This window comes from Phaenicophaeus curvirostris, chromosome 3 (assembly GCF_032191515.1).
Source record: "Phaenicophaeus curvirostris isolate KB17595 chromosome 3, BPBGC_Pcur_1.0, whole genome shotgun sequence".
NCBI classification, from domain to species: domain Eukaryota; kingdom Metazoa; phylum Chordata; class Aves; order Cuculiformes; family Cuculidae; genus Phaenicophaeus; species Phaenicophaeus curvirostris.
In genome coordinates, this window is record NC_091394.1 from 18,150,707 (window position 1) to 18,178,591 (window position 27,885).

At 37.1% G+C, this 27,885-nt stretch overlaps 1 protein-coding gene across 1 annotated transcript in view; it reads left to right on the forward strand.

Moving 5' to 3' along the window:
• ADCY2 (adenylate cyclase 2) overlaps positions 1-27,885 on the forward strand; it is a 211,528-nt gene that overhangs the window by 130,726 nt on the left and 52,917 nt on the right. Inside the window, exons 5-13 of the mRNA XM_069853468.1 lie at positions 10,413-10,561; positions 11,729-11,840; positions 12,912-13,039; positions 15,153-15,311; positions 15,673-15,805; positions 16,136-16,312; positions 17,643-17,686; positions 20,916-20,996; positions 24,971-25,040. Of these exons, the coding sequence (XP_069709569.1) occupies positions 10,413-10,561; positions 11,729-11,840; positions 12,912-13,039; positions 15,153-15,311; positions 15,673-15,805; positions 16,136-16,312; positions 17,643-17,686; positions 20,916-20,996; positions 24,971-25,040 (1,053 nt within the window). The remainder of the gene's footprint in view (positions 1-10,412; positions 10,562-11,728; positions 11,841-12,911; positions 13,040-15,152; positions 15,312-15,672; positions 15,806-16,135; positions 16,313-17,642; positions 17,687-20,915; positions 20,997-24,970; positions 25,041-27,885) is intronic.

Below are 27,885 nucleotides of genomic sequence, written 5' to 3' on the forward strand. Positions count from 1 at the left end.
CAGTCATGGGGAGGACAGCTATTTTAAGGTGTGCCTTGGAGGCATTACCAAATCAGGATTGAAAAGAAAATTGGCTCCCCTTGGCTCATTGATGACCACAGTGTGCTAATAAAAGTAAAAAAGTATATTCTATAACATGTCTTACTACCACTGTCTGAAAAAATACAGAAATTTTATTTTTTTCTGCCATTTTCAAAGAAGTACATATTTTGTAACCTTTGTTGATATCATGCAGAAAGAGTTTTTAAGCAGTAAAGAATTTAATCAAGAGGACTGGAACAGGGTCCAAATATGAAAACAAGCAGCTTGTTACACTAAAGATGCAAATTTTAAGTTCTGCCTGCCTTTCCAGGATTTATGGTTCCCTTATGCTAAATAGTCGGCATTATGTGCCTCCATTGCAGAGGTTTCAATGATAAATAAAAAAAATATGATCTTGTGCATTACATAGTAAAATTTTATCTGTTATTATATATACTCAGAAATGGGTTTGTCTTGAAAATTACCTTTGGGTTTAATTTTATCTCTTTAAACAGTAACATACTAGTGTCAACAAGTTTTTCTGATGGAGAGATATGTTAGTCCTTATTTAAAATGTGGAGGTTCAAATTCTTCAGGTTAAATAAAGGCATGGAATATATTAATGGTATCTTCTGGAAATTATCAAAAAGGATTTTAGGCCTAATCATAAGTTTTCAGGAACAGCTTATCAAGTGTCTGCCATACAGTAAGTTGGGGTTTTTTTTCTTTATCAAGTTCCTCAGAATAGAGATTTGTTTTCAAAACTTTGTTTTTCTTGTTTATCTTCCAGTAGGAGCAAAGTTTTTCATTTAAAAATTTATATTTTTAGTAGTTAGTGAATATAATCATTACAGAACAATAGGGAGATTTCTGCAACATATATATTCTGTGAATAAACAAAACAGAAACTTGTATTCCCAAGATAGAGGTGTAATGCAAATCATTCTTGTTCCCTTTTATTTAGACCATTGTAAGGAAACAAAACGTCTGCTTATGAATGCAGTAATAGTGTATACCCTCCAGACATCTGCTTGTTCTTTGATTTCTACCTAGGGTGAGTCAGCTTCCTCTGTCTTCAAGGCTAGGAAGTGAGCTGCTGAATGAATGGTGACGCTTACTGCTGCTCAGAGAAACGATGCTGAAATATACAGCTTCCATCATTAAAATTTGTCATCATTGTTTCAGAAGAAGTAGGACAGATCCTTACTGTAGGTTTACTTTTTGTTTATATACGGATGAAATAAATTCCTTGAATTAACTTCCTCTTGAATAAACTTCTCCTGTTTAAACAGGCGGTTGGATGGGCCAAACCTATGGTTGTCTACCTCTGCTTTTGACTAATTTGATGCAAAGATTAAGAGTTTTGTGTCGGTTTTATTGCTGTCTTGCCCTGCTTCTGACCACTCTATCTGGTCCTCTTTGAAGTGTTAATGAGCTCCTGACAGGTATAGTTGAGTGACTGATCTTTGGTTTTGATCCTTCTTCTACGTTATGAGTAACATTTTTTTCACAGAAATTTGTGGTATCTACATGGTGTCTAAGAAAATATTGGAAAATTACTGGTGAAATAGAGAAAGAAATCCTTTCTTGCCTACTCAGTTGGTATTCTGTAAGCAGATGGCTAAAATGTCAGCAAGCAAAGTCTAAGCTAAAACAAATGAGCCTCATGCTAGCTAGAAAAGCATGGAGGAGCTACACTGTCAATGTGCTTCAGACATGATTCTTTTAACCTAAGTGCAATGCTGTGCCTTGGAAATGCTTTTGGTTTTGCCTTGGATTTGATGCTTTTAACCACAAGGCTGGTCTCTAAACTGGGCAGCTGAACAGGAAACCTCTGTCTTTAGGGAAAGGGCTGTGTATATATATCTTTTAAGCAGTACTATTGAGTAACTTCCCTAACATGTCCCATGTACGGTTTCAAAGAAGAAAATGGAATGGTGAGAGCTGTATGTGGTTTTGTTCATTTCTAGTGAAAAAAAAAATAACATAAAACTCTTTTAATCAAAATGTGACATAAGATGTACTGGAGTTGAAGGGTTTATTGTTTGAAAGAATTGTATTGAGCAAATGCCAACATACTTGATCATTATTAAAGATTTATATAGTAATAACCATGTTAATGTCATCAAATACATTCTTTGCAAAATGCTGCTTCTATTTATTCAGGAGTGGGTTTGAGATGTATAATACATAAAGCAAGAATTAACAGGATCAAACTGAAGCAAACTTTGAAATTGTGTCAATTAATTAAGTAGCTCTGGCTATGCATGTCATTATGTTCTGTATTTACTCTCTTGTTTTGCTGTTTGATGACTCAGCTCTTGAACAGCCGCAAGAGAGGCACCTATTCTGATGGTGTAGTGAACCTTATTTGCAAAATTAGTCATAGACAGCCTTCGTTTGCAAACTATAATCTATGCATAAACATTAAACATCCCCTAAGTTCCTTGAAGGAATTTATCTTTGCCAAATATGTGGTGAGCCTGTGCATTTAAATGAGGTTTCAGAACCATACGCTGAAACTGCTGCAGCAAAATGGGGCTTTCAGGTGGCTTCAATGTTATTTGGAGATGAAGGTGATCAGCTGGATGTTAATTGTATACATGCAGAGTTATTCAGCAGCAAATGAGCTGGTTACACTGTGGGTGCAGAAGGGTGTGTACTTACTGAAAATCAATACTCCTAACAAAATCCTTGGGTCACTTGGGCTGAATCTTGTTCTTGCTAAGTGAGCAAGTCATGCCACTGCCCCTTCCTGCAGGCTCAGCTGAGAGCTCTGGGCTGGTGTGGGGCCAGCATTGGGAGGGCAGCCCCTGGCAGAGGCTCCCTGGCTGTGAGGTGGGGAGGCCCCACTGGGGGCATCTCTGGAGGGAGATGCTTTTCAGCTGGAGTTCTGCTGCTTGGCCTGGTCTCAGCTACAGCTTCCATGAAACCACCACCATGCCTCTGCCTTGTCATGGGTTCCTTGAACTGACCTCAGCCCCAGCCTCTGACCTACAGTTAACTTCCTCACCCTCACCCTGGTCCAGTCCTGGCTCCCCCAAGGACGTGTCTTATCACCGTAGACTGGGCTGGTGACCTGGGACCTTGGTGGCAATGCTGGGCTTGTCCCACTTGCCTGATTTTGGGACTAAGCTCTGCCTGTCTGGTTGCCCAGACTCAAGGCTCCCTTTCTCACTGCAGCAGCGCCCCGAGACCCACAGCTTATCTTCTGCAAAACGTGCGTGAGGGAGTTTGTGTCTTACAGCTGGTGAAGCAGTAAGGATTGAGAGAACGGTGCTCACATTCTGCTTGTGGGTTTTGATTTTCTGTTTTTCATATCAGCCTCTGGCATTGCCAAGACTTGAAATTTCACCTACAGGAACATAAAGATAAAAAGTCTTCCTGTGCTGTGCTTGGAGGTTTGATAAAACTTGTTTTCCACAGTGGGGAGGCCTAGATGAATGTTACTAGCAATGAGGAGCACTTTAGGAGGCCATTACTGAACAGAGGAGAGTTCATAATTCTGTCATCAGAAAAGATGCCAGCTGTGGCTTAAGCCTATACTAAACACAAGTGAAAGCAAGAGCAGCAGTTAGATATGTAAAAAAAATAGTTCAATATGACAAAAGTCGTGATAAGTAGGAGACTTCCTGTTGTCAGGAGGAAACTTTCCCTGTTTTTATCAAGGGCTATGATAGTGTTTCAGAAGTATTATAGGAAAAATTTTATCCTAAAAAGGGAAGGGACTGCCACTAGATTGGAAGTATATAAACAATCAGTATGAAATAAAAGACGTTGCTATCATGGGTTTGTATTTGGGAAGAGAGTGATGTCCTCAACAACTTTGTAGGAAAACTTGTTAAATGTCTTTAAGTCTTTAATAACTTTGGGTTAAATAACTTTTCAAAAACCCTAGACTTCAGTAAGTTGTTTGATGCAAAGGTGCTGGACATCCTGATTAAAACGCTGACACTATTCTCCATCAAAAGAGTACAGTCTAATGGATTTTGAATAGGGTAACTGGAAATCAATGAGAGATGGCAACAGATATGGTAAGTGCTGCAGCCAGGCACTAGACTGAGGCAGAAAATGTGCTCTGTGGAATAAGGGAATCCCCCCAGCAGGGAGCGAGGGATGCGCAGCTCTTGACTATTGGTCCCAGCAGCTGCCACGTGGTGGCTGATGTGGAGGGTGGTCCTGGAAGCAGCCACAGGAGAGTCAAATGGCTCCCTAGGAGCACAGCGACCAGGAGTGCACAAATTGGAGTGGGTGTTGTCAGAAAAGCAGGCTCAACAGTTTGAGAGAGCAGTTTGCACAGGCAGGGACCCAGGGAGGGTGAGGTCTCCATGCTAAGGAGGTGAGTTCAGTCAGTGAGAGGAAGCCCAGCCATGGTGTCCACCCAGTGGGATGTTGAATCCTCTTCAGCTGCCAGAATTCAGCCCAGACTGAGCTCCCAGGAAAACACGCAGCAGTCCAGGTCTCCGGCTGTAGGAAGTGCCACCAACTTGCACTGGAAACAGAGGGCAGCAGAGGCAAAAGCTGTGTAAGATGCGAGCTAGTGGAAGATCTCCTTTGCAGGTGGCAGAGCTGCACGAGGAGGTAGAGAAGCTAAGGAGCATCAAGGAGTCTGAGCAAGAGATGGACTGGTGGGACTACACTCTGAGCTCCCTGATACAGGTGCAGAGACAGCCACCAGAAAAAGCCCCTGATCAAAGGGATCTGGTATCCTCCCCATACCAGGATGCAGGCAGGGGCTTAAACAGATATAGTGAGTGGAAGCAAATCCACCAGTGGGGCAGAAAATGACCTCCCTCCTCCTTGCCCATGCCTCCTGAGGTGCCTCTGCAGTAATATGGAATGCTTTATAAGCTGTATTCATCAAGGCAAGGTACACCTGTATAATAACTGTCTGGAATGTCATAATTCTAAAAGCAAAGAATAAGGGTCATAGATAAAAAATCAGAAAGCTAAAATTTTGAAAAAAATTTTGGAGGAATAGCAGACAGTACTCCAGAGACATTAAAGTAAAAAATTATGTATTGGGTGTCATGGATGTATTGAGGGAAATAGGGCAAGAGGATGTGTGTGTCTTTGTGCACTGGAGCCGTGTCGAGATTTATGTCAAATGAACTTTCAAAAAACGTTTGAAGGTTGTGAAGATTTAGAGAAAAGAGTGTGGAAAATACTTAACAGCAGGAGATTTATGGAGGTAAACATTTACTTGATCAAAATTAAAATTATCTGATCAGTATTTAACTTTACAGGGAAAAGAGTGGAGACATTGATCTTGAGCTGAGAGAGGTGTAATAGGACCAAGGCTTCCAAGTAAGAAATACAGAACATATTAATAACAGATTTCAACAGTTCAGCTGATTAACCACTAGAACAGACAGCTAAAGGATTGATCAATTCTCCATTTCTTGATGTCTCTGTAATCAAGTTTAATACCTTTCTTGATGTATACGAGTAAAATGTAATTTACTGGTCTCAGTACAAGTAATCGGATTGGTGGAGTCTACTAACAGGCTAAATTTAAAGGGATAAGAGTGCCTAATTATAAAAATCATCTCTCCACCCATTCAGGAGTTCGAGTCAGCTTTAAAAAGTACAGTCTACAGCTGGTTTTCGTAGCAGGTGTACTTAAGACTATGTGCATGACATCTGGATAAACAATACCATAATCTGCCAGACAAGTACCCTGCTGATCACCACCTCTCTCTGATATGTCTGATTCATCATTACGTGATTAGGAATCACAAGATTTCTTTCTTGTAGGTTATTTCTTCGTACATTGCAAGGGCAGCTGAAAATTTTATTTTTTGCATGTTTATTTTTAAAATCTGTTGTGATGCTAGTTGTGTGTATAGACTAATTGCTTCTAGAGCTCTTACTGCTGACTTATTGACCTGGTTTGTCAAACTTGCTAAATAGTTGAATAGATACAGGCCACAGCAATCTGAAAACAAAACCGGCCACAGAAAAGTAGAATTAAATATTCAGTGCCTTAATTTATATTATAAGGGACAAAATTATCCCTGTATTGGATTATAAGGACAAAAATATCACTTTGTTAATCCCTATATATATAGTTTTTCTGCAGGGTTCTTCAATAACAGAAGATCGTCCAGTAAGATAAAAAATTTGACCTGCAATTTCCTCCGTAGGTGATGGGACTGGGGGAGGGGGGGAAAGGGAGAGAAGGAGAGACTTGTTCTCTGTAGGAATTCCATCTTAGAATCAAGGAATTGCCTCAAAGGTCAAGTATTTTTTTCCATTGAAAGTAAGGGAACAAGCTACTTTTAATGTAGTTAGCCCTGTCAGAATATCTTTGTTTCTTCTTGTTGACATTCTGTCATTCTATATTATTCAAATGATCAGACTAAATGTGAGAATATTTTGCCTTTAAATCCACAGATTCTTAGAATTATTTATGCTTTGGCAAAGAAAAGAGTTGATAGTCATGTAGTCTTGTACAAATGAGTGAATCAGAATTGGTAGATAACATAACAAAACAGGAACGACCAAATAAATAAAGCATTATTGCCTCAGGCCAAGAAAATTTTGATTTGTGAAATGCTCACTTAAGAAAATGTACAAGGCCAAGTACTTGAGGACATTATGCTTGCTTACTGCATAACAGCATGACCTCCATTGTGCAAGGTACTGCAGATGCAACAGCCACCTTGCAAAAACTGAGCAGTGCACTAATCTTTAACTGAGATATACTCATACAGTCTAGCAAAACAAATGACTAGAGTTTATCAAGCTTTAGAAGACTGATGAGTAACTAGGAATGACTGCTGAAGTAATTCAGGGAAAATTCTGATGAGGAAATCAATCTGAATTTGAGAGTTTGAGTGATCAGGAACTGAACCTAACAGGTTGACAGATAGATCCTCAGTTAGAGAATTCAGGGAGGATGACTACTTGCTAGCCATTTGCTGGGATCCAAATGGACATGTTTGGAGAAGGAGTATTTAATCCTACAGTTTCAAAAGACATTACAATGTTGTATTCAGTGTGGATTGCAGGCTCTGTCTTTTAGCCCTAGGATATAAAGATCTCATTCACAAAAGATCTGAGTGGTGGGGAGAAAGAATAGCCCCAGAGAGAAGTCAGGACAGTCAGGAAATAGTCTTGTATTGCAAGAATCACATGTATTGGCTGTGAGGTCATGTTGGTAATATCAGGGAAAGACATATGTGAGGCAATTTTCATTATTGCTACAGCACAGCAGTTTCTTTTTCACCAGAAGCAAGCACTGTTATTTTTAGTCTGAAGACTTTTAAATGCTGCATCTTGACCTGCATTCAGAATTACTTTGACTTTTTTGTTACAGACTGGAGATCTGAGAGTGTCTTCTATGTCTACTACAAACATTTTGTCTCAATGTCAATGTCTTGTACATCAATTCAACTAGGTTTTAATGATACTGTGCAAATTTTCTATCTTTTTGAGAGATTACTACAGAATGTTTTATAAAATAAAACCCCACCATAAGCAGCAGTCTTGATTTTCTATGCTCCTCACACTGTTCCTATCCACAGCAGTTTCAGTGCACAACATGAGGTACTACAGTATGATTAGTAATTGGTTTTGATCCTTCCACTCTGTTCTTTTTAGCCACGAGAGATGACAAAACATGAAGGAAGAGGTGTTCTTAAATGCTTTGCATTTCTTAGGATCTTTTAGCTGAAAGAGAGGGAATAATGTATTCATTACCATTTTGTATTTGGCTAGCTGACCAGCCCAGATGAAGTCTTCATAAATAGTTGAGATTCACCTTCTTTCACAGTTGTGTTTTAGGGAAAGAAACCAATATTAACAATCTGCATGAAATGTAATATGTGACTTTACTACTGCACGAGTGATATCTTCAAGATTGAAGCACTCACACCCTGCATGATGGAGAGGGTGACTGAAGCGTTTTGGTGTAGCTGGGCATGACATGATATTTTGCAGTGTATTTTGCCAATTGCAGCTTTCTAAAGTTACCTTGTGTTGTAAAATTCTCTTTTGCATAGTGGAAATGAAGCAAGGAAGGAAAGCATTCTTCTGGGGGGAAGTTCTGGTACAGTGAACAGCTTCACCAAGTTTAAGCAAAATAGGATAGTGGTCTGGCCTGGAAAGAAAAAGGAGGGGAAATATCCCATGTCTCCTGTTGTCTCCTACAAAACGATTCCCTACAAAATGATGCCCCCTACATCTTATGATTCATTAGCTTGTCATTGACTTTTGCTGCTCCTTACAAAAAATTTCTGTATTGCTTTTTTTCTATTGCTTTCTGAAAAAAATTGTTGCTTTTTGACCATTTTCAAACCTCTCTGGGTTTCAAAGACAAAAAAGATAACCTGGGCGATGAATGTCTGCCTCACTGCGTGTCTGGAATCATAACAGAGTCATAGGAAGGCAGTGAGCTAGTTGGCCGTAGTACAACAGGAGCACAGTGATGTAAAACTGGAGCTAAGAGGACTAACCTCTTTTTAACTGTTTCATGATAATTATTAAGTGCTGACCTGTCCTGTGCATCACAAAACAGCAACTTTCTGTCAGAAAATCAGCAGCTTGCGAGCATAAGCTTTCATAATGAAATAAAAATCCATTGGTTTTGCAGGCATTCTTTATGCGTTAGCAGAATACCTCCAGCAAGGACAAGTGGACGACATTAGAAATGAAAATACATTGGCCTCTTGGATATGTACTTGTTAAAATGCTTCAACATACTAAATTATCTTGCATTTAAGAAATAAAGCCACATTAACTTCTTGAGGAAAAGTCAATTGCATATATTCCCATTTGGTATAAAGTGTCAAATATGATATCCTAGAAGTAGGAAAATAGTGCATCTTTTATTTTATTCTTCCCTCCTTTAGCCAGCTAGAGACTGGTGCACTTTACCTTGACTATGTGCTTCATGACTTGTCTTACAATTTACGTATATGTCTTCATATACAAAATAAAGAGCAGTCTCCATATGTAAGTGAATCAAAATTATTTTTAGATCTCACCAAAATGAAAAAAAAAACCCAAAGAAATTTTTTAGTTTCATATTACTTAGTAACAAAGCAAGATTCTGTCTTGGTTCATAGAAAAAGATGTTTTTTATGAAGTGTGTGAAGGATTAGTTTCATAGGGTCTCATGTAAGTTAATGATGTGATTGATTATGGGTTCCAAAACTGTTGGGAATGGGAAGTCTTCATTATGTGTTACAGAGTTAAAAAGCTGAGGTAGCTGCAAATATCAAAGGGTCTGTGTCCATGTTATTGCCATGGTCTACTCTAGGTCATTAGACCTGAACAGAAATAATTATTCCAGGCAGATGATTGGATTAGTGATTCTGGTACCATCATGACTAGAACTACAAACTCCGCAAAGTACGTGTAGTGAACCAAAGAGAACTCATCACTCTGAGTAAAACACGCAGAATGCATTCATTTTGAGGTCATCATGTTTTCCCTCATAGCTGTTTCTCTCTCTGACTCCATTATGGGATTCTACAGCTGTCTTTCCCCTCCTCACTGGTTCAGGGTTCTGGTTTTTGTGGTCAGCCAGACCTAGCCTCTCCCCTCTGCCCACAAGGAAATGAGCAATTCCTATTGTGGAGTATGATCAAAGCAAGAAGATTTGTTTGGGTTTTTTTTCATAGTTCTAGCTATTCCCTTGTTGATTCAGTTTTCCAGAGAAGTAGGAACTCAATGAAAAGCTGTCATAGGTAAAATGGGCAAAATTAAAATGTACTGAATAAGAGAGCTTCACAAGGAGAAGACCATGAGCATAATTCCAACTAAAGAAAAAATTCATAGTGTTTGGGGATTTTTAAATATACAATTGCCTTTTAGATTTTTTAAGAAAAACTTTAGTTTGTCAAATTCTATATTAAAGTAAGAGAGGAGTATCAAAAACATCTGCAAAAGTCTAGTATTTTCAATAGTTTTGTGTCCTGATATTTTCATTTTCAGACTAGCAGTTGCTAAAACTATGATTAAACATTTAAAATACATTAAAAAAATTATTAATACTACTTGTGCCTGAATTGGACTGCATTTCCCTGAAGTCCTCTGAACAGCCCTTGCAGCTTTTGCTTTATTAACTAATTTGTATTTCCCTCATCCTACTCAGATATTGAATTTACTGTACATAACTTCTTCAGACATTAAGCTTGACTTAAACTTCTTCTGATATACATAAAACTTTGAAGAAGTTAGGTATTACTTGGAAATATGTGCATATCTCTGTCAAGTTCTTCAAGGAACTGATTCATTTTGGAGGCCATACCAAGCAAGTGCCTGAGTGCAAGCCTCATCAAAATGTTGTAGGATTGTGACAGTTGTGTAAGCCTTTGTGCAGTACTGTTTCCATGCAAATTTTGTTCTTAAGGCAATAGTGAACATTTTATTTTATATTTTAGGAGCGTCTTCTACTTTCTTTGCTGCCTGCTCACATTGCCATGGAAATGAAAGCAGAGATCATTCAGAGGTTGCAAGGTCCCAAGGCAGGACAGCTGGAAAACACCAACAACTTCCACAATTTATATGTTAAAAGGCACACCAATGTAAGGTAATAAAATGTATCAAAAACATTCAGGAAAAAAAAAAGAAAATACTAAGAAAGCAATTAAGAAAACAATTGTTTTAATATGTTTTTCCACAACTTAACGTTTAGTTTCCATTAGTTGATCAAATGCTAACAATTCCATGTTCCAGGAGAGCAACAAAAGTGATAATACAAAGGGGTTGTTTAGAAAAAGCCACACATTAAGAGGCTTTCTTCCTAATGTCTTAATTTTTCAGGTTAAAGTACCAAATCCTGCTTTCATATATACTAGTCAAAATTGTAAATCATGTCAGCTATATTGTTCTGAATTTGTAATTTTCTTAGCTGGAGCAATTTCTCAGGTTTTATATAATGTAAATAGAGGCGGTTATATCACATATGCATTTTACACAGTACCTGAGATAAAACATCCTGCTAACAAATCTGCTTATTTGTTAATTACGAGTTTCTAAAAGTTAGAAAAATAATTAACTGTTTATTCCAAATATTCTTTTATTTTTACAAGTTGCTTTGCCTGTTTTTTTGATTGGACAAGTTAATTTGAATAAAATTCCTGGAAATTGCATTTTCAAATCAAGTATTGCAGGATTTTTGAGGAAGTTATTTTTCACTTGCAAGCACAAATACTTTTTCCTAAGCCTGATTCTATGAATTTGTCAAGTTTTCTTGGTGAATAGAAGCATATACGGTTTGAATATCTTAACAACGAAGCTTGAATTTGACAGTCTGAGTAACAAGTGAACAAAGACTTCCAAGCTGCATATCATTAACAGGTAAATCTAGACAGAAATTATCTCCAATGACAACTAATTATTAAACAATCTCCAATAACAAACTTGTTATTTTGTTATATTTCCAATTTGTGACCATGAAAACGCTTTCCTTTTTTTGAAGACACAGTAACAAATATAGAATGCCTAGAAATACCTATAGGTATAGATATATCTATAAAGGCAATACCTGTGAAGGTAATACCTATAAAAGTAAATGCAGGTATATATTACCTATGAACGTAGGGCCTATAAAGGTAAATATAGGTTTACCTGTAAGTATAGTTATACTTATTGTTCTGCATTTAGCCGTGGCTGGTTTCAGGTTTTGCTGTGGAATGATAAATGTGAGTTCTGTGGAAGGAAACTGGGACAAAGTTTCTGTTCATTTCTATTCTAGCATCTTGTATGCAGATATTGTGGGATTCACTCGCTTGGCCAGCGACTGCTCACCAGGGGAATTGGTGCATATGCTAAACGAGCTGTTTGGCAAGTTTGATCAGATTGCAAAGGTGGGTTTCTACTGGGCTTCTACTGTTAGTTTGAATAAGTAAGTCATTGTTGAAATACCTTTTCTTCTTGGGGACTCTTCTACCTTCAAGCAGCATTTCTGAGGCTTTGGCAGGGAGATTAGACTCAAAATGTGTGAAGAAAAAAATCTGGCTCTGGCCTGAGTGTAACAATATGTTTCTGCCAGTATGACAGTCTCTGAAACCCAAGATATCTCTCTCTGATAGGACCAATAGAGACAGCTTATGAAGCCCTACAAAGCTTAATAGAAGGTGAACAGCTCTTTAAATAGATATTTTACAATAACAGAGATTAAGAAACTTGAGACAGAAATCTGATACAGTCAGTTTTCTGATCTCTGGAAGAGCATTAAAGAGAGTGGAAGACAAGGAGGAGACTATTGATTGAAACAATTTTGATTACTGACCACAGCCTCTTGATTACTCAAGAAAAGATTCAAATCTAATCAGAAGATTTTCTTCTCTTTATTTAGATGTCATTTTTATAAAAATTACATCAAATTTTGTGCTGCATGTGAAGGTGAAATCCGAACCACTAAAACAGCTAAAGGTTTCTTTGGTTTTTATTAGTTCAAAAACTATTGCATTTTATTGGGAAAAAAAACCCCAACTTTATAAAGCCTTAGAGTGCAAAAGATAGCAATAAGATTATGATTGCTAGTTTCAGGAAGCATTGCATAGTATATCTTCAAAGATATAAATGTGAAAGTCTAGGTCATTTGATTTCATATTTCAAACTAAAAGACTTTATTTCAATTGAGTACATGATACTTTGGCTCAGTTTTTTACTATAAGATGTGGACAACACTGCAAGTGTATGTTTTGAAGTGAACTTCCTTCCTCATTTTGCCTATTAAGGAGGATAACAGGTGGAAAAATTATCTGTACAAAAATATGTCAGCACTTCCTCTTTAGCGAGCCAAATCCTTCTCTACTGAAACAAACCTAAATAGTTATTTTAATAATAACATTTAAGTCAGTCTTTGTAACATTAATGCTTCATTTATATAATTCATCTAGAAAGTGATCATCTGATCTTACTTTTTCCTCCAGGAAAATGAATGCATGAGAATTAAAATCTTAGGTGACTGCTATTACTGTGTTTCTGGACTGCCGATATCTCTTCAAAATCATGCTAAGAATTGTGTGAAAATGGGACTGGACATGTGTGAAGCCATTAAGTAAGTGCTGAAATTTTGTTAAATATTCAACAGCAAAAATTCTGTCTTCTGTTTGTGGCTGTGCTGCTGTTTGAAACATCCAGACCTGCAGTAGTTGGTGTGTCTCACTACAGGGTCTAGCATGATAACCTTGATTTTAGCATCAGCAAGGAAATGTTTTAAGACGTGGGGTTGTGCCAGGCTATCTCATCACTACACCATAAAGATGATTAAGGCTCATATGAAGAAAGGCTGAGAAAGTTGGGTCTGTTCATCCTGGAGAAAAGAAAGCAGAGGAGAGAAATCTTATCACTGCATTTAAGTACCTGAAGGAAGGGTGCAAAAAAAGATGGAACCAGACTCTTCTGAGTAGGGACTTATGACAGGACAAGATATGATGGGCACAGATGGAAACATAAGAGGTTCCCTCTGATCATCAGGAAACACAATCTCCAGAGGTCCATTCTGACCTCAACTATTTTTTGTTTCTGTGATTATGAGATGGAAAATACCCCAATAGGCATCACTGGACTTGGGAAGCTTTACTTTTTGCAGAATCATGATGCTGCCACACACCCATTAGTCCAACAGCTCTGTGAGAGGCCAGAGCTTCCAACTCTGGTGGTCAGAAACAATTGACCCTCCACAATTAAAATGCCTTAAGCCCTGAGCCTGTGGAGTGAAACTGAGTATGTCCACCAAAGACATTTGATGGGTTAACACTTTTAAGGCATTTGAGGATAAAACTCAAGACATACTAGAGGAATCCTCTAGCTTATTGCTTAATAGTAGATAGGGAGTGGATTATAGGCAACTGTAGCAGTTCTGAAGATGATGGGACTGCAAAGAAGTCTTGTGAAAGAGCAGCTTTACTCCCATCATCTGACTTCAATCTGAACTCTTGATGCAGAGTAGACTCGATGATCCGGTGGGTCTCTTCCAACCTGGTTATTCTATGATTCTATGAACCTGCCCTGGACAAGTTGTGGACGTATTTCAGCATGAATGTATTCAAACTTAGTTTGGATGTCTGCACATCCTGTCAAACTTCCTAATACAGAAATTTCAGCTCAGTATTGTGTTTTATTCAGTAAGCAAAGGTCTGAATCTGCTAGCTTATTTAGAAAATATTTTGTGAGGAAAGAACAATTTAAAATCTTTCCACTTCATTTTTTTTAAACCAAAGTCAGATGATTCATTGTCTGTAATTCATATCTGAAGTTCATTTTAGCTTTTCAGAGTTAAAATACTGTACCCATAGCAATTATTGTTAGTGGTGGTATTTGACCCATTTGCAATTCACAAGAGCCTCTTCTGGAAAGATTATTTTCTGAAAATCCCTATCTTATGTGTAGAGGTCTTCTGAGATTTGGGTTGGGAGGAACAGATACTTCAACTCTGTCCAACATCACTAGAAAGGTCAAAGGATTAGATGTGATCTGAACAGTGAGGGGGTGTCTCATTCTTTGTATAATGATCTAGCGGGTGCAGTCTTCAGCAAGCACAGGAAAGGCTGTTGAGCCTATGTTATCCACAGCCTGAATGGCGCTGAGCCCACATCCCCAAAAAGCGTACAAGCCACCAGCCGGTAAAATATCATGAGATGCTGCATTTTTCGTCCTTCCTCTCCAATTAGAAGTATCCGCAGGCAGACATACACGAGTGATAGGACCTGGCAGAAGACATATAAGAAGGTCTCGAACACAAATATTAGGTTCTTCAGATAGAAGGGTGCATAAAAGTAGTTCCAGGTCTCCAAAATACATTTGTTGGACTGTCACTGTATTAAAAGCCATACCGAAGGATGCCTGTAGAACAAGAATGGATCCTTGGTTCTACCATGAGACTGAATGTTTCCACTACTTACTTCAGCCCTCCCAAGTAATTTCAGATGAGTATTAAAGAAGGGACTTCAGACATGGACTTCAAAATTAATATTTACTACAAATAGTTGCAATCATAGATAGAATATAGTAAAGGTAATATATAGAACTAATCCTAGCATAAAAAGAATGGAGGCAATGTTAAAATAAATAAATGCTGTCACTGTTGTTACTGCTACTTTGACTGATAAAATAAGAAAAAATAAGGCCCTATTGTGTATTAACACAGTTTTTCTTCTTCTCAACTACAGGAAAGTGAGAGATGCAACTGGAGTTGATATTAATATGCGTGTAGGAGTGCACTCTGGGAATGTGCTTTGTGGTGTTATTGGGCTACAGAAATGGCAGTACGATGTGTGGTCACACGATGTTACTCTTGCAAATCACATGGAAGCTGGAGGAGTTCCAGGGTAAGAGGCTTCTCTATTATCTTTGAACACATTGATTTTTGTACTATGAAGAAATACATAGGTGCCATGTTTACAGCTGTCGGTCTTTCATTGAGAAACCTGAACTAATTCATAGTGCTGTATTTAAAAAAAATAAATGAAGGCAGTATTTCCCTTGATGAAAAGTGTATATTTATGTGGATGGAAACCTTTAGATTTATGTTCATTAGAACTTCTAAAAATGAGAATACATGGACTGTAAATGATGTAAGCAGCATGTAAAAAATATATCCAAAAGGCAGTAAAAAAACGTTGTTCACATTCTAATTATGCTTTTGATCGGTATTTGTGATTCTGTCATTCTTTTAAAATATCATTTCAGCCGTGTTCACATTACATCAGTCACCTTGGCACATTTGAATGGAGCTTACAAAGTGGAAGATGGGGATGGAGATGTGAGGGACCCATATCTGAAAGAGCATAATGTTAAGACTTACTTTGTAATCAATCCTAAGGTTAGTAGTACTTACATTTTGTGGCCAGTCATAGTTATTTTTGAGCAGGACCACTAATCTCTTTATTGAATAATTCACTACCACAAAATTATTGATCAGAGCTATTACTAATGCCTACAAAAACGTAGTTTTTGCATTACATATCTTTCCTGCTCTTCAGAAATAAGTCTCTGATATTTCCCAGCAATATCATTAAGAATTACAGGTTCTTAGCATCTTTTCATTTTTAAGTTCTTAAGCATGCAGATATGTCATTCCAGCTGATGCATTACTGCTTCAAAAGGTATTGAACACCACAGTTGATATCACCTTTTGTTCTCTGTCAACCAGGGAGAGAAGCGAAGCCCTCAGCACCACATTAGACCTCGACATACTCTTGATGGAGCCAAAATGAGAGCCTCTGTCCGCATGACCCGGTACCTGGAATCTTGGGGAGCAGCCAAGCCGTTCGCACACTTGCACCACAGGGACAGCATGACTACTGAAAACGGCAAGATTAGCACAACAGTAGGGGCCTACTTATGTCATTTCATACAAATTAGCAATATTTAAAAGGAAAAAGGTGCTCACTGCTAAATACTTGGTTATTTCTGATAGAAGAAAATGCATGCATAGGTACAGGGCATAAACCCAGTGAAATTTCTGGGAGCTTTCCCATTGACACGTAAACTTTGGATTAGACTCCAGAGTGCCATGTCTTGCTATAAGTACCTCTCTGAATTATAAGGAGTCCAGTGTACTTATTGAAATACACAGTTTGACCCTCTGAACTTGTGCTGCAGTCACAGCATGTAGCCAGTGTTCATCTTGTGGAAAGACATTTTGAACATAAAGCCAGAGTGCAACACCCTTGGAAGGGAAACTTTTGATACAGAGACATGCCCTGAGATTTCTTGGCCATTTAACCACATTCTCCGTTTGGAACATAACCAAACCTGAAGCGAAGGCCGTGAAGGTAGAATATTGCTGTAGTACCTGGCATAGACTTTATTAGAAGAATTCTCTGGTTACCAAATCCACACTCATTGTAGCATCTACATTTTGAAGGTGCTTTCACCACTTATCAGCTATGGCTGCTGGCCCGAGTTTCACAGTGTTATACTGCAATGTTATATCTCTTATACTGAACAAAAAAGACTTCTTTTTAATTTTGCTAACAGTATTTTACTGCTGTCAGTAAGACATTCTGAGGCCACAGCTTGTACATTCCATTGTCTTCTACTTCTAACAAGTGGAAAAAACGTAATTTCTAATAGTTTTCAACATTGGCCTTCAGTTTTGTCCTATCACATATACGAACATGGGATTGAGCCACCTAATCCATCTTGTTCAATAAATGCGGTGCATCAGAATGTGGATGATGGTGTGTTCATTACAGAAAGTGTCAAGTCATCACTATTAATCACAAAATAAATGTGGTTGTGATGGCTGCTGTTGCTTATCAATAAAAATAATAATCAGCATTGCCTGTATTTGGCCATTCAGGTCTGGTTTTTTTCAAGAACATTTAACATTGTTTTTTGCTGAAGCTTGCAGGAGTTTGGGCTACACTAAAACAATGTTGACTTTGAAGCAGTGACTTTCAAGTAAAGTCTTTTTGGGTCCAAACTGTTATATTAGTTATTTAGTATTTATAATGACAGAGCAGTTTGTCTCTAGGTCACTCTATCTTCACTCTTGGATGGATTTTTCTTTTAAACCATTTTAATCTAATGGTAAAAATATTTGTATTGGAAACTTTTGTCCTTACTTGACCCTGTTTTCAACAGTGTTTCTAAACTCTGTTAATGTTGTTAAAGTCCATTATAGTTCTTAGGTATTTTCTTCTGTTTTTTAGGATGTTCCTATGGGACAATATCATTTTCAGCGTTGCAGAGAGAGGTAAATTATTTTTTTTCAAATAACATATTCGTATTAAGCCTTATAAATGCATATACATTCATATGCCTTCATATATATAAAACATCCTTTCAAACATTGAAGGCCATTTCTCACCCGAACTATTTTTTCAGCTGATACTTCTTGCATAAAGAAAGGCTGTGGAAGCAGATTTAGCAGACATGTTACTTATGAATTCTGAATACACTTAGCATTATTCTTAGTATTAGAATTAGTATAAGTATGTTGATGGGCTACTATTAATTTCTCCTAACAATTCAATTACTGTCTCAGTGGGGAGAAAATTATATACATGAAAATTGAGAAGAGCCACAAAGGGGTAAGGAAAGGGAAAATGGAAAGGGGTGTTGATATGTACTAAAAGAGACATTTTACATACTTTGTTAATTGCTTTACATTTGCATTGTGCTTGATTATATCAAATTCTGTAATATGTTTGCAGTAGTAAACATTCCAAAGTTATTTTTTGGTCTTCCTGTAGTATTCCTGCTTTGCAATGTTTGCAAAATCATAATAGATTTAAGTTTTCATTCTCCTACTTGGTACTTCAGTTACTGTGGCAAGATGGTGAGAAATAGAAACAGGACCGAACTGGTCACTTCTTTAAAAACACATAGTATTCCTAAATAAAGAAAATCAAGAAAAGAATGACATTTATTTAAAAAAACAAGCTTAGCATTCAGAAATCTGGAATGATGAATTTTTATTTTATACTACTGTAACATTTCAGATAACGTCTTTCTTACAAAATTATAAGAACCATCGCAAATAACATGAAGCAGTTTGAAAGAACCCTTTAAAGATTTATATTTTTATTGTCTTTGGTTATGGAAACCAGTCATTCTACATCTTCCTTCCCCATATCTCTGCTTGGTAAATGTCTCCTTGACAAGTCACAGGTTAATGGAGACCTATGCAATTACCTGAAACATTGCTAAATTCCGGAAAGAAGAACATGTTTTGAATAAATAAGTATGATATTAATAAAGAAAATCTCTGGTTTTAAAACTGAGCATTACTTTAAAACAGTATGTCAAAAGGACTTCTGTCAGTCTTATGGTAAAATTGTTAGACTGTGCAAATAATGCATTGTTTTAAGATTCTGAGATATTCTTGCTTTTGTAAAAATTTCTGAATTCCACTTGAAAATAAATCCCAAAGATGTAAATGCTGCCATGTGTCTTGATACCATATTATAGAAGTAGTTTCTGGAAACCATTACTGGAGTCCAGTGTCCATAGTGAGGCACGTAACTAGGATTCTAGGTAGGCTAGTTAATCATTCCCACAGGAGAAAGCTGAAATGATAATAAGCACATTGGAAAACAGAATTTCATTAGAATATGAAACTGTGGGTTTTGAAGCCTGACTGTAGGCTTCTGTTTGTGGCAGTCTTAGCTCTTATCTAGTTACATGATAGTATTATGTTGTTAGGGATCTGCCAAAAAGATTAAGTGTGATTAGATAATGTCTCCTTCATCTGTCTAGTAATTTCTCCTAGGCAGATGTGAAATATAAGCTGTAAACACTTTCTTATCGAAAATTTATAGCATTAAATATACATGAAATTAGCTGTGTTATTTAAAGTTACTTTAAGTACACTAATATAATTTTTGTATGAATTTGAATCCTGCAGCACTCTATCAGTTTTGGGAAAATAATCAAAAAACTTGTAGTTGAAGACAATTCATGCTACATTTGAAAGGGCTGAATTTGTAGATTAAGAAAATTTTGGTTAGCAAAGAGTCAAATTTCAGATTTGACTGTTGACTTCTTATGGAACACTGTTATTAAGTTAACATTGGATTTAAGTTTTCAGGAGGCAGAAACATAATTTGGACATCTTTGAAATATTTAATTTTTAAGGTGAACACAACTGCTGAAAGGATGGATGATGTTTGCAGAAACGTATGGTAGCAAAGACAAACCCATTTTGATCATCCTCTGTTTGTGTTGTGGTTTAAACCCAGACAGCACCTAAGCCACACACAGCAGCTCTCTCGCTCTCCCCACGGCAGGATAGGGGAAAGAATCAAAAGGGTAAAAGTGAGAAAACTCATGGGTTGAGATAAAGTCAGTTTAATAGGCAAAGCAAAAGCTGTATATGCTAGCAAAGCAAAATCAGGAATTCATTGGCAACCTCCCATTGGCAGGCGAGTGTTCAGACATCTCCAGTAAGGTGGGGCTCCACCGCAGGTAATGGTTGCTTGGGAAGACAAAACGCTGTAACTCTGAACATGCCCCCTCCTTCCTTCTTCTTCGGCTTTATTTTGCTGAACGTTGTGTTATATGGTACGGAATATCCCTTTGGTCAGATGGGGTCAGCTGTCCCAGAGGTGTCCCCTCCCAACTTCTTGCACACCCCCAGCCCACTCACTGGTGGGGCAGTGTAAGAGGCAAAAAAGATCTTGACTCTCTATAAGCACTGCTCAGCAGTTACTAACACACCCCTGTATTATCAACACTGTTTTCAGCACAAATCTCAAATGTAGCCCCATGACAGCTGCTGTGAAGAAAATTTAACTCTCTCCCAGCCAGAACCAGCACGGTTGGGTTCATGCTGATTCCAGTGAAAATACAAAATTCTTATTTTCATTGCAGTTGTGTTATAAGTTATAAAAAGAGAAACATGACATATTTTTGAACTAATTTCAGACTTTGTGCTACGTTTTCTTATTAAAAATAGTAAAATATTTCCAAGAAAAGAAGAGTTAGCTGTCTTTCTGTAAATAATACTTACTATGCCTAGCACATTGTTGCTCATCATACAATTCTGACCAGGATTTTTAAAAATAACTACAATATACTTGAATTTTTAATGAATTTTAGCGTATTCCCATTCCTTTTCATGAATTCATAGCATGATGGAAGACTTTCCTTCAATCAGAATTTCTTGAACTCTCATGGTTGGGGTTTTTTTACAAAATGTTTTCTTCTGTTTGTTTTTTAAGTGCTACCTAATAGCTAAACTCTAGGTATATGTGTGTGTGTGTTTGAGAGAGAGGCTCTTTAGCTTATACTGTTTTCATTTAGAGCTTGTTGTGAGGCTTACTGTGGCTTAAGCCTAAAGTTGCTATTGCAGTATAAATGTTAAAAACTTGTTATTACCCATTTCAGTTTATGCCGGCTATCACCTTCATTGTTTAAAGTTAATGTTTATCAACAACATAAAGATTTTCCAAAATAAAAAAGATTTCACATTTTTATTTCAGGACAAAATCACAGAAAAGAAGGTTTGAGGAGGAGCTGAATGAGAGGATGATCCAGGCCATTGATGGAATCAATGCTCAAAAGTATGTTTTTTCTTCTGTTGTCTCCTTCCTTCAACTCTGACATAAATCTGCAACAGAGGGTTTGTTATATCTCACTCCTGCATGCATGCAAAAGCTGGAAAAGAGTCAAGATGTCACTAACACTGGCATAGGAAGCTCTGCACATTGTGAAGATAGGCTGTATAGTTACATTTTCTATTATATTGGGTAAGACAGAGCCTGTGAATCATGGTGTGACAGAAGTTCTGGCTTGTCTTGATCTTCATGGCTGAGGAATTTTTGCTCTGTAACCATTCATATATGTACACTTATAGCTGTAACTCTACAGAATTACTTCATCTCAGAGCAGAGAAGTATGGTACAAGAAATAGCTGGCTTGGGAATCAGAATGATGCAAACATTGATGTTTCAAATTGTCACAGAAACATCTCAGAATTAGAAAACTCCCTAAAAGTTTAATTTAATATCTCTTTTTTCAACTGGTTGGTTGAGGTTGATTCCTTAGAAAAGGCAAAGCTTGATGGTATATTGAGACTGCTGAAGGAAGCAATGTGGCATGTATTGTTTCTGTGTCCTAGGAAGAGCTGGAGGCAGTATCGATGTTTTCTGTTTGCTGGTGAATAGATAAGACTGAGTGAAAAATCAATACTACCAAAATAAGTGTTCAGGTTTCTATTTATCTGATGAAATAAGGCAATTGCCCTTCAAAAATGTGGACAATAACTGTGATGAATTACATGTTTAACCACCTAATTCTGTTACTCAGAATCTTAATTAGCTGAGTATTACACCTAATTATTAAATGCTTAAATGTCACATTTTTTTTTACATCTGATAGTCCTATTAAAAGTTACTTGTCTTTAAGAAAATACTTTAAAGTTATTATTTATAGAAAAGAGTGTTGGTAGTTCCAGGTCATACAAAGAATACAGTGAAAGAGGGTAGGTCATGTGATAGTCAAAGCCTTTTTATTAAACTAGACTTGCCTAAAGCAAGTTTTTGGGCAGTTTTTAATGTGCCTTAGGTACAGTTGGTCTGATAAGTGGATTCTAAAAATGATAGCTTGACGTCAAAAATAAGGCATCTGTATAAATGCATTAAAATAAAGTATTGGTATAATCATATTGTGTGTTGGTTTATCTCATAGAATCCCTGTCTTATCTATTCTATGCACAATCAGAGAAACTTGGGGTTAAAAGAGGTTTGTGTGTTAAAAAAGGTTACTGAAAAAGTTTCAGTGCATTTTGTGAGTTACACAGGGAAATGCAGAAAAATAAGGAATGATCTTATATATCAGAAAGGCTGAATACCACCTTGCAAAATGAGATTGTCTACCTATCCCAGTATTGATTTCCTGAATGAATCACCTAAGTGGTATTCGTCAATTGGGTTCTTGAGAATAAGCTGTCAGAATTGCCAGTTCCCCAAACAGCAAGTCAATTCAATAATATTTTAGCTGTGAGCACTAAGCACTTAGAAAAATTATATAAAAGATTTCCTACACTTAGTGCAAAAACTAATAATGGGCTTTTTCTTTATAATTGTGGGCTGGTTTGTGCCTCCATTTTTTATATGTAAAATAAAAATAACACTATGAACTAATCTAATGGAATGGCTGTGAAGGTAAAATTAAAAGGCACTAAAAATGCAGACTTAAAAGAGCAAGTGAGGAACAAAGAGTATCTTTCTCGCTGCTGAGTGCCTTAGTCATTAGGGTGCACCATCATACTTTCTCCACATTTCTTTTTTTCTGTGCCTTGAACAAAGTATTTCTGTGAGCAAAGTGCCTGCGCTGCACAAGAGGGGGATGAGTAGCCCTAGCTGTGCCACCCTGAACCCTGGTGGTTTAGAGAGCTTCTGCAGGAGTGCTGTGGATGGATAGCAATCTGCTCGGGGAATCTACATCATCTACAGGGGAAGCTAAGCTATTTGCTCTTTGATAAGTAGGTTAACTATATTAAAGAGACACACTTATTTTCCTCCCCTTTTAGCCATGCTGACTGCTGTGTTCTGTGTATAATTCCTTGTTGTATGTTGCCAATCAGTACAAACCCTGTGCCTTTGTGGATAAAGGCAGAATTTAGCTATCTGTGTTTTTCCTTGGATTGCGACAGAGCTTAAACAGAATTTAAACAGAAATTTGGTACCTGGCTTCCTAGGAGGCATATCACCACATACTTCCAGGTACTTGAGTAACTTCTAGGCTCATCAGGGAGTCAGGCTGTAGGCAGAATTTTTCAGCCCTTATCTCTGTGCCAAAAGTATGCGACTTGGCATTCCCTCTTCTGTACTTATTCTCCACTTCTGATTGTCCGTGTTACACTGTTTCCCTCACTTCAGACCTATCAGCACCTGCTCCCTAAACACAGTATTGGTTCTTCTGAGCTTCAAAGTAGAACTAAAAGCTTCTGAAAATGTGAGCTTGTAATGTGAAGTAAGAGGTGGCATTTGCTCTAAATGGCATTACTTCACATGCAATCAAATGTGTACAGACCAAATGAGGCCTTTGGGAATAGATCTGCAGACAGAACTTGTTAGCAGTGGGGTAATGGTAATTAAATCAATCTTCCTGTCAGATACCATAAGAAAAAAGGGGAATAAGTTAAAAATTTGGAGAAGAAGGGAAAAAAGACTTAATTTTTACAGTTCATCAAAATTATTCCACAAACTGAATGTTTTCACCAGTAGGTTCTGCTGCGCCTAAACAAAATCATGCTATGTATACAACAATCATATCTGTTTCTTTTCAGAATTCTGTGATCAGATGTAGATGTGAGCCATTGCAGAGCAAACTGGAAAATATATTTTTGAATTAAGTGTACCTAGAACTGAATATGTTTTCAGCCCCTTTTTATAATGAAACCAGTTGCACAGGAACAAGGAGAGTCTCCCAGTCGAGGAAACAAATATTTTATATTTTGTAAATCAAAGCTAATAGCTTACACTCCACTCTGTCCACTCCTGTTCTCCTGGGACCATACTTTAGGATATATTCTACTGTAGTTCATTTTTGATAGTTATTTGCATTGCAGCCTGTCAGTTGAGACATTCCCTTTTTTGTTTCGAAGGCATTAGCTACACTGCTAGCTTAGAGTCTTATTTAAAGTTATTGGTGGAAAGGCTGCAAAAAAATCTTAAGTCCTGTTTTTAGTGTTCAAGCTCAAATTTGCCTCTTCACAGAAAGAGTCTACTTAAATATTTTTTTTTCAAATTTGTCTAGTCCTCATGAGGTACAAGCAACCTAACCCTCTTGAAATTTAAATATTCTGTTTCTTTTCAGGTGGCTGTTAAAATAAATGCAGACTTTCATATTAGAACATTTAATTTTTTTAAAAGTGATGTGAAGCTTTTGTCAACATTCACTTCTTTTAAAAAAGATTTGTCATTTTAATGCAAGTACTTACTCTATTTTGTATTTCTCATATTTAAGCAGAGAAGGAGTTTTAGTAATCAGTAAAAAGATCAAAATCTACCTCTAGAGTGTATTCGTGGTCAAAAGACTAATATAGCTCAAAGAGAAATCATTCCACTGTTTTATAGTAGTTTTTAAAATTTTCATTTGGAATAGGAGTTCATAAAGTGTGCTTCACCTGCCACTCTTGCATATTGCAACGATGGGCTTTGTAAAGGTACCTTATGAAGGACTGTTTTCATCCTGAGTTCTCTTCTGTTCACTGGTTATACTACAGTATTTTGGACATGAGTGGAATGTTAGTGTCAGAATTACTTCATGTAAATTTCTCCCTTGATTTTCCTAAGGATCATTCACAAAAAAATTACTTATATGTGCTTTTTCATGTGAATGTTAGCAATAGAAGTCAAAAGGCAGAGGGGATTTTCCACTTTTGCTGTCACTGAAATTCACCATATGTATTGTAAAACACCAAAACTTGCTTAATTCGAAGTTATTTTCTTATCTCACTGCATTTCAGTATTGTAAAAAGACAAGACTACTTTATTCTTGTATCAGTTATAATGTTCCTTTTCTTTTCTAGGCAGTGGCTTAAGTCTGAAGACATTCAAAGAATATCACTTCTTTTCTATAATAAGACTCTGGAAAAAGAAGTAAGTTATTTTCATTGCAAATCCACTGTTGATTCCTTCTTTTCCTCATCCTAAGCGAGGCTTGTATCCCTTGCTTTTGTAACTCACAGTCATGGATGCAGCACCTCTCCTGCAGGGAGAAATGCTCAGACCTTACAATAAAGTTTTCCTTATTTATGGAAGAGTTTTTATGAATGTGATGTCTGAGATTGCTTTCCTGTTTGTAAGACTCTGCAGTTCTCTTGAATTTCTTGAAATTTTCATGGTCTTGCAGAAGTGGGAGGAGGTTTGGCAGTCCAAATTTGGTGCAACTGTAGCAAAGTATTTCTAAGTTCCATCACCTACATCCTGAAAGAGCATTTATCACACTCTACTGTTTGAATTTTGTTTTCTTTTACTACGTCTCAAAGACTCCATCTGTAGTAATGATAGTCTTGTAATGATATCAGTTGCTCATTAGTTTTCTTTGTATGCACAGTCATTCTGGAGAAACAAAACTATATAATTTTTTTAATAATAATGCCTTGGAAGCAACACACTAAATGTTCATCTGGCTAATATGTGTGATAAAACATTTAAGACATGTATGTACAGATGAAGAAAGTTCTGTTGTTTCTAGCATCTGGAGTAATGATCAGAATGAAAGAGTCTTCTTTTTTAGGTGGCTCCCATGACCACTAGCCTAAAAAGTCAGGCCTTTTCTTTGTTTTATGGCCTTATAGAGCTTGAACGTGTTTCTACATAACTGAGACAGCTTCAGCAGGAAGGCTGGAGAGTTGCCTCTGTCTGCTTTCTCATAAGCATTGAGTAGCTGATAGCTTAACAGTTATGTTGTCCTTCAGGGAAGTAAGAGGTAGGTTTCACCACAACTGACCGTATAAATAAGTGAACCTGATGCGAACAAAGTAGAGGAACTATTACTATACTATGTTCATCCTGTGTAGCACAGGTGAATGTGATCCTATGTGATGGTCAAATACATATTTATTTATTTTTGTAAATACATCTTTAAGTATTTTTGTCTTTCAGTTCAAAGCATCTGAACTAATTTTCAGATTCTTTCACAGCTCAACAGAATAGTTTTCTTATGGCCTCAAGCTCTGCCAGGGTAGGTTTAGGCTGAACATTAGGAAAAAATTTTTCACAGAAAGGGTCATTGGGCACTGGAACAGGCTGCCCAGGGAGGTGACTGAGTCACCTTCCCTGGAGGTGTTTAAGGAACAGGTGGACGAGGTGCTGAGGGACATGGTTTAGTGTTTGATAGGAATGGTTGGACTCGATGATCCGGTGGGTCTCTTCCAACCTGGTGATTCTATGATTCAAAGGCACGTGTGGTATGCCCTTGCCAATGCATTCAGGTGACAAAAGTTTCAAGGCTTGTTGAGACTGTTTAGAGATGGTGTAAGAAAGAAGCCAGACCTGGTATTGTCTTGTGCATAGGGTTAGAGGTTACACTGAGTGAATCAAAAGTGTGCACATTGAGATTTAAAAATGGGTGGTACTAACTGATAATTTCTGAAAGAGAAATTCAGAGAAAATAATCACATGTGCACTTCAGACAATCAGGGAGCAAACCAGGGAGCCAAGTTACTTGGCTGTGTAGATGATCTCTGTAGGAATCTAATCTATTTTAGGCTGTAGAATGCTATGGAATGGCAAAGAACTGATTGCTCTTTTCAGACACAGCTTTTTAATATCTTTCTTTAATGCCTTTTAATGTCCAGCCTTGACTTTCAAGAGCCCAGTAAGAAGCCTGCCCTTGATTTAAACAGGAGGTTTTCAGGCTCTGTAGGACCTGAATGTACAGGATAGCAGTAAACCAAAAAAGGTATTTAACCTAAGGGGTTAGTTGCTTGGCTTCATTCGGAAATGTCTGGAGAACTGTGAAACAGTGACATGAATTTAGAAGTGGGTTAGAATTTTTTGAGATTTTAACAGTAGCTCAAGGTCTAGAATTATTGGACAAGACCATTAAGATACAAAAAACATACCCAAAAAGTGGAGGAACAAAACTTCCTGCAAAGCCATTGAGCAAAGTTGTATTAGTGCCTTGAAATTTAGCTAGGTATGTATGTGGTAAGAATTGCTTTTAATTTGTCACACAATTCAAAACTGAAAAAAAGCTGTTGGGATGCTAAACTCAATTTCTACATGTTTGTGTAAAGTTTGGTGCACTAGTTTCAAGGGTAGAACTTGACACTAGGCACAAAGATGCAGCTGTGTGCTTGGAGTCAAAAAGCACATCTCATGCACTTTCCGTTTTATGAGGTTTGCATTTTGAGCACTTTGTGAAATTCATCTTTGGTACATTTTCTTTTAACAGTCAGAAACTCTTAACCCTTTGAAAAAACTTTCATAGGGTAAGTAAGTTTAATAGGCCCAATACTTAGATAACTAACTTTCGAGTACTTAATTGGTTTCAATCTAGACATATCTTTCCCAAATAGCAGAACAATTCTGATAAATATTTAATTGTTTAATTCGTATGTCTCTAGACAGGCTAATTAGACATTCATAAATAGATTTCTTTCATGACAAAACAAATCAAATTGACTGTCTCCCAAGAATATCAGGTGTTTAGTAGTATTAGTGGATATACAAGGCTTTTTAAAATAAACAAAATATTTTAATTGAAGTAATAATAGAGCCCCAGTAAACGTCATTATGATTGCTAGCCTTGCTGTTGAAAATAGAGCATTTATAGACAATTGTAGCACAGTTTACTGCTTTGTGTGCTCAGAAGATCTCTGTCTAAATGACTGTCATGCTTTTTTATGGAAGTTTCAGCCCATTCAGTATTTATTAATAACTGAAAATCTGTTTGGGGATTTAATGACGCAGAAACTTGGAACTGGTTAAAAGTGAT